This window comes from Drosophila erecta, unplaced genomic scaffold (assembly GCF_003286155.1).
Source record: "Drosophila erecta strain 14021-0224.00,06,07 unplaced genomic scaffold, DereRS2 tig00000055-arrow-pilon, whole genome shotgun sequence".
Classification (NCBI taxonomy): domain Eukaryota; kingdom Metazoa; phylum Arthropoda; class Insecta; order Diptera; family Drosophilidae; genus Drosophila; species Drosophila erecta.
Genome location: NW_020825200.1, coordinates 21032542 through 21038541, shown reverse-complemented (window position 1 = coordinate 21038541; position 6000 = coordinate 21032542). Strand labels below are relative to the sequence as shown.

Here is a 6000-nt window from a genome sequence, read left to right as displayed (position 1 = left end):
CTGTTATAGCAAATATGAACTTTCTGTTTTACACAACATACAATGCTCTTTTTCATCAATTACTGCTGTGTTTAAACTCAGAAGGAATGAAGGAGCTCAGGCTCCAATGCTTTATGATATGAAATAACTTAGTTTATCTTTATTTAAGGCGAATTTTTAGGAAGAAATATACTTTTTAAGTTATGTGCTTCGTTACACATTTTAATATATAAATGATAAAAAAAAAGTATTTTGTGGGTACAAATGGTATAATTGGTAAATAATTCTGCGGTCACATTAAAACTTAAACACCTTCAGTCACTCTTAATTTTAAAACCACATGTGCGCTCAGTTAAACAATATAGTTTTGTGAATCCAAAGCATAGATAGCTATGGACAATGAAAGCGAAAATTGTAGTATGGAAGTGGTGGAGCCCGAGGACGCGGAGAGCGACATGAGCTCAAACAGCGGTAGTGACGAAGAAGATGATAACGCTGAGCCCAAGGTCCCCAAAGAGGTTTACTTGCCCGGAACGAAATTGGCCGACGATGAGGAACTGGTCTGCGATGAGAGTGCATACGTGATGCTGCACCAAGCTTCTACAGGAGCTCCCTGCCTGAGCTTCGATGTTATACCTGACGAGTTGGGTACGGGACGGCAGTCGTTTCCGATGACGGCTTACATTGTGGCCGGCACTCAAGCTTCCCGTGCCCATGTTAACAACCTTATTGTGATGAAAATGAGCAACTTGCACAAGACGCAGGACGATGACGGCGATGAAGACGAAGACGAGGAGTTGGAAGACTACCAAGACGACGTGGCTGACAGGGAGGAGCTTAAGAAGCCGCAGATGACATGCGCCCTGATTAAGCACCAAGGGTGCGTTAATCGCGTCCGTGCCCGCCGCTTGGGCAACTCGGTTTACGCCGCCTCATGGAGCGAGCTTGGTCGTGTCAACATCTGGGACCTAACCCAGCCCTTGCAGGCCGTCGAGGACGCTCAGATGGCCAAGCAGTATGAACAAAGCGAATTACGTCCGGTGTTTACTTTCGGTGGCCACCAGCAGGAAGGCTTCGCCATCGACTGGAGTCCTAGTTCAGATGGTGTGCTGGCGACAGGCGACTGTCGGCGAGACATACACGTGTGGACACCGGTGGAAGACGGAACATGGAAAGTGGACCAACGTCCACTAGTGGGCCACTCACAGTCAGTTGAAGATCTGCAATGGAGTCCAAACGAACGTAGCGTGCTCGCGTCCTGTTCGGTGGACAAAACCATCCGCATTTGGGACTGCCGCGCGGCGCCTCAGAAAGCATGTATGCTGACATGCCAGGATGCTCACCAGAGCGACGTAAACGTGATTTCGTGGAATCGCACCGAGCCTTTTATCGCCAGTGGCGGTGACGACGGCTACCTCCACATTTGGGACCTACGTCAGTTTCAAAACAAAAAGCCTATTGCCACTTTTAAGCACCATACGGACCACATCACTACTGTTGAATGGAGTCCCGGCGAAGCTACCGTACTGGCGTCAGGTGGCGACGATGACCAAATTGCTTTGTGGGATTTGGCTGTAGAGAAGGACAACGATCAGGCGGTGGACACGGCGCAAAACGAAGACGTCCTAAGCAAGTTGCCCCCACAACTTCTTTTTATTCACCAGGGGCAAAAGGAGATTAAAGAGCTACACTGGCACCCTCAACTACCGGGCGTCCTGCTTTCTACAGCCCACAGTGGCTTTAACATCTTTCGCACAATCAGTGTCTAACTACGCAGGTCTTCTATTATACTGTTACATAACGCTACAAAATAAAAACGAAACAAAAATTAAAATTTGGATTTCAAGCATTTTTGTTGGACTTCTTGAAACAAAATTGACCTAAGAAAAGATTCACGACACTGTAGACAAGACAGGCTTGGGCAGACGCGTTTGGTCATTGATTATGAATTACATACGCACGTGAATGGAAATCTTTTTTTATTTTTTTTATAAATCTGCATGCTTGCTCTTAGCATTCTGCCTTGTAATGTTCCTAATATCTAAGAGTTAACGGGAAATTAACTAGGAAGGGACGGATAGACTGGACAAATCGACTCGTCTAGAGATCCTCATCTGGTCTACCTACTCTACAAGAAACGGATATAACTAGTTCTTCTGCAAACGGTGTAGGAAATTGAAAAAAGGATACACCCAGTTTCCAAAATATATGAACAAATCAAACAATATACTGTTATCAGATAGACTTTTTTATAAACGGGTGGAAAACATTGTAAATCGCGCTACGATTTTTTTTGTCATTTACGCAAACTGGAAGGTTTCCAACGAATACGTTACAATAATACATACTTTGGGAGAAAAATAGAAGAATGTTTGAAGTGTTCATGGTCCATGCCTAAAGCACAAAAGTGACAAAAATTAGATAATTTAATAAATTATGTAAGATATATAAAATTATATGTACAAAATATACTCCCTTTTGATTTTTTTTAATGTAATTAATACGTCAGTCTTTAAATTTTTGTTCAGAAATGGTAGTTTTTTGGTAAATTTGTTCAGAAAACATAAAAAAAAAATTGAATTACGTGGAAAAAATATCGCGTACTAATTGTTGCATGGGACAGTAAAGTTAAATTTACGTTCATAAAAAGAAGAATGTAAGTCACAAGATTTCGACTAAAACCACTTGGCGGCAATTTTAAGACATTTTGCAATTTCAAATGTTTTGCGCCATGTACAGATGCTGCCACTCAGTTGAATAGAAAAGTCACAAAAAATACCGAATGGAAAGCATAGCGTTCAGGGCTGAACCTTTCGTTCACAACTGTCAGCATTTCCTCGTGCGCAAAGCAGTATAACGAAATCGAGCTGAAAATAACAATATCCGAAGAAATTCGATCAAAATGGTAAAGTCTTCGAACCCCCTGAACATCGTGCGCAGCATCTACAACAACGAGTTTCAATGGTGAGCGCGCATACACTCATCTTAATTGCAATGAATTGGACTTTATGTAATCGGTACAATTGATTTCCCATGCAGGATGCTGGTCAAGAGCTACGGACTGTTCTTCTTGGGAGTGCGTTTGGCCAAGGAGTTCGTGGGTGTCGAGCTGATGCCTGCGGTGGGGCCAGCATAAGAATACTACCAATATTTAAAAATTCCAAAACGGCAATTAAAGTTAACTTAGTATAATACAAGAAGAGGTAGATAATGTTTTATGATTTTTTGTATTAACTTCTGCTGATTATCAGGTCTTTAATTTTTGACTCGTCGGCGTCAATTTCTGTGATAAGACTATCGGCCAAAACGCTGGGGGTCATCTCGCGCTGCAGAAAGTTGGCCACCAGCTTACGGCTGGGAACTGCTCCTCCGTGGGCAAGAATTTCGGCGCGATATTTCTCACCAGCCTGCCGATTGAATGGGTTGGCTTCAAAGTACGTCTGCCAGATCCACGAAGCGATTGTTTTCGAAACAAGGTAGGCGTAATACTTGGCTCCGTAGCCCACTAGGTGGGAAAAGCGCAGCTGCCACGCAGTGTTCTCTACGTAGGGAAGGCCGTAGTAATGATCCTGTACTGAGCGTAGGGTGTCTGTGCTGCTTCCGCCATGTCGCGCCGATGTTCCGTGATATTCCTGATCAAGCGCTGAGTAAAACACCTGAAGTTGGGTCTCGCTTGCAGCGAACAGGTTCTTGGAAGCACACAGACGCCTAAGCATATCCTCGGAAATGGGTTCGTGGGTCTGAAAGTGTCGGGCGAAGGTTCGCAACACACGGGGATCGCCCGCAAAATACTCCATGAGCACACTGGGAACCTCAGCGAAGTCCGTGGAACAGCGCGTTCCTGTCACATGCTGGTGCTCGGTGCGAGCTAGCATCGAGTGCATTGCGTGGCCCATTTCGTGAAATAGGTTATCCAATCGCGCTGGTGACAGCAGCGTCGGTCCACTCCAACGTGGTTGCGCTAGACCTAGCATTACAACTACCACGGGAAGCTGGTAGGAGCCATCCGGCATACGCTTGCCGCCCTGGATGGTAAAGTGGCAGTCCTGATTTGGCTTGCCCACTCTCTCATAGAAGTCGCAGTAAATGTAGCCCAGCAGTCCTTCCCTCTCGTGGACAACGGCAAGCTTGTAGATGTCGTTGTGCCAGGCCTCGCCCGGCTTTAAATCTGTGTTCTGCAAACGGATGCCGTAAAGCGCATGCAGCAAGTTGTCCAGACCTTCCATGCAACCGCCAAGGGAGAAATATGGTAGGAACTCGTTGGCATGCTCTTCAAATAGTTGCCGTCTCAGCTGGTTGGTATAATAAGGCGTATCCCAAACTTCGGTTCTTGCATCCGCCTTCCCCCCTTCACGGCGTTTCATTTGTGACATCCGGGCGAAATCGGAATCAGCGCGTGGTCGCAGCTTTTCTGACAGCTCGTTGATAAAATCTCGGACTACCTCGGGTTTCTCCATCGTGCTACCTTTAAGGGCCCGGTGACCATATGTATCGAATCCACAGCTGCGCGCCAGTTCATGCCGGCAAAGCAGCAGGTCTCGAAGAAGATCCTCCTGGCTCTTTGACGGCTGCAGGTACAACCGGTAGGCAGCCTCCCGCATCTGGACGTTCTCTGCGTTTGTGCACAGTCCAGTGATAATTACATTTTCTCCGGAGGTAGGAAAGCTGAAAAAATATTTTTAGTATAGCCCAGAATGGCTTATATATGAACTTACTAGTTACGAAAGGACTCTGGGACTTGGCTGCGTGGTAGAACACTAGGTTGCACGGCTCCACTCATAAACTTCTGGCCTAGCTGAAGAATATAGTCATTTAGCCGCACAACACGCATACGTTCCTCCTCGGGCAAATGGATCCCACACTGCTCGAAGTCGAATAGAAACAAACGTGCCACATGCCTGTCTACTTCGCTGGTGGGCAGCTTGTCCCCATGATCCACTACTTGGCTTAAGGCCTTATAGATGGGCTTATGCGTGTTAAGGCTCTCGACCATTCCGCAAATGCTTATGCAGGCCTGCTCTGCTGCCTGTGTGTATCTGCTGTGAGGATGCGCAATCCGTACAAACTCTGCGAGATCCGCCACTTTGCACAATGTGTCAGAAAGTTCGTCAAAAATGTCGACCATCTTCCGACGTCGTTGATCGGAGATGGCCTCCGAGATCAGCTCCTGCGTCCGGCTTTCCACATTGTCTCGCAGAAGAAAGAAGCCCTCAAAACTCCGCAGCTCGGGCATGCCAAAGAGGCCCTAAGGGAAAAAGGCCATGTATGCCTAGTCAGAGGTCCTGGGATTTACAGACTTGGGCTCTTACAACATCGTCGTGGGTGAAGTTAATCCGCCTAGCCGGAGGCGCATTAAACGCCGTAGCCAGCGGCGTCCACGTAGAGACTCTGCGGCTACAATTCCTCGATCGCCAGCGCAGCAAGGTTCGACTAAATTCTAGCATGGCTCTTCCCAAATGACGGATCACTTAAATTGCTTATTTATAACGAAATGGTTATATGTGAAGTCAGCTGTCGGCGAAGTCATCTGGTTGCCAGACGTTTTGCTTTTCTTTTACCGACAGACAAACACAGCACTTAACTGCGTGTGCAGCCCTATAGCGTAGAGTTGTGTTAATACTATTTTCCAGAGTTGTCTGCAGTATTAACTAGGGCGCTCTAATTTTGAATCTTACTAATTTCCAAAATACCGTTAGTTAAAAAGCCTTTGTCTTACGTTAAGCTGCCAATTAAATTGTGCTACTAGAAGGTGAAAGGAATATAGTGACCTGCGAGAAAAGATTTGGCAGAGTAACAGGGCTAATACAGTCCTTCCCATAGTCATTCATCCTAAATCGCTTCCAAATGTTTGGACATTTCCAAAAGGCGGACTAACTGGCCTTTAATATGAGTAAAGGGCTATACTAGAGTCGTTGAAAAGTATGTAACAGGTAAAAAGAAACGTTTGGTCCTATCAAGTATACATACATATATTCATGATCAGAATCAATAGCCAATTCGATATGGCCACTTCTGTCTGTC

The 6000-nt window shown here is 45.9% G+C and overlaps 3 protein-coding genes across 3 annotated transcripts; 2 read left to right on the top strand and 1 right to left on the bottom strand.

Moving 5' to 3' along the window:
* The first annotated feature begins 239 nt into the window (after positions 1-239).
* On the top strand, positions 240-1813 carry LOC6542054 (glutamate-rich WD repeat-containing protein 1). Its single transcript, XM_001970775.3, has one exon. It carries the CDS (start codon positions 372-374, stop codon positions 1746-1748), a length of 1377 nt encoding a protein of 458 aa, XP_001970811.1. The 5' UTR covers positions 240-371; the 3' UTR covers positions 1749-1813.
* Positions 1814-2747: 934 nt separating this feature from the next.
* Positions 2748-3182, top strand: LOC6542518. The gene is made up of 2 exons (XM_001970774.3): positions 2748-2943; positions 3019-3182. Exons 1-2 carry the CDS (start codon positions 2882-2884, stop codon positions 3113-3115), a joined length of 159 nt encoding a protein of 52 aa, XP_001970810.1. The 5' UTR covers positions 2748-2881; the 3' UTR covers positions 3116-3182.
* A 5-nt stretch (positions 3183-3187) lies between these two features.
* LOC6542312 (mitochondrial intermediate peptidase) lies at positions 3188-5591 on the bottom strand. The gene is made up of 3 exons (XM_001970773.3): positions 5289-5591; positions 4695-5224; positions 3188-4644 (listed from the first exon to the last, which is right to left on the bottom strand). Exons 1-3 carry the CDS (start codon positions 5421-5423, stop codon positions 3210-3212), a joined length of 2100 nt encoding a protein of 699 aa, XP_001970809.1. The 5' UTR covers positions 5424-5591; the 3' UTR covers positions 3188-3209.
* Positions 5592-6000: the final 409 nt, after the last annotated feature.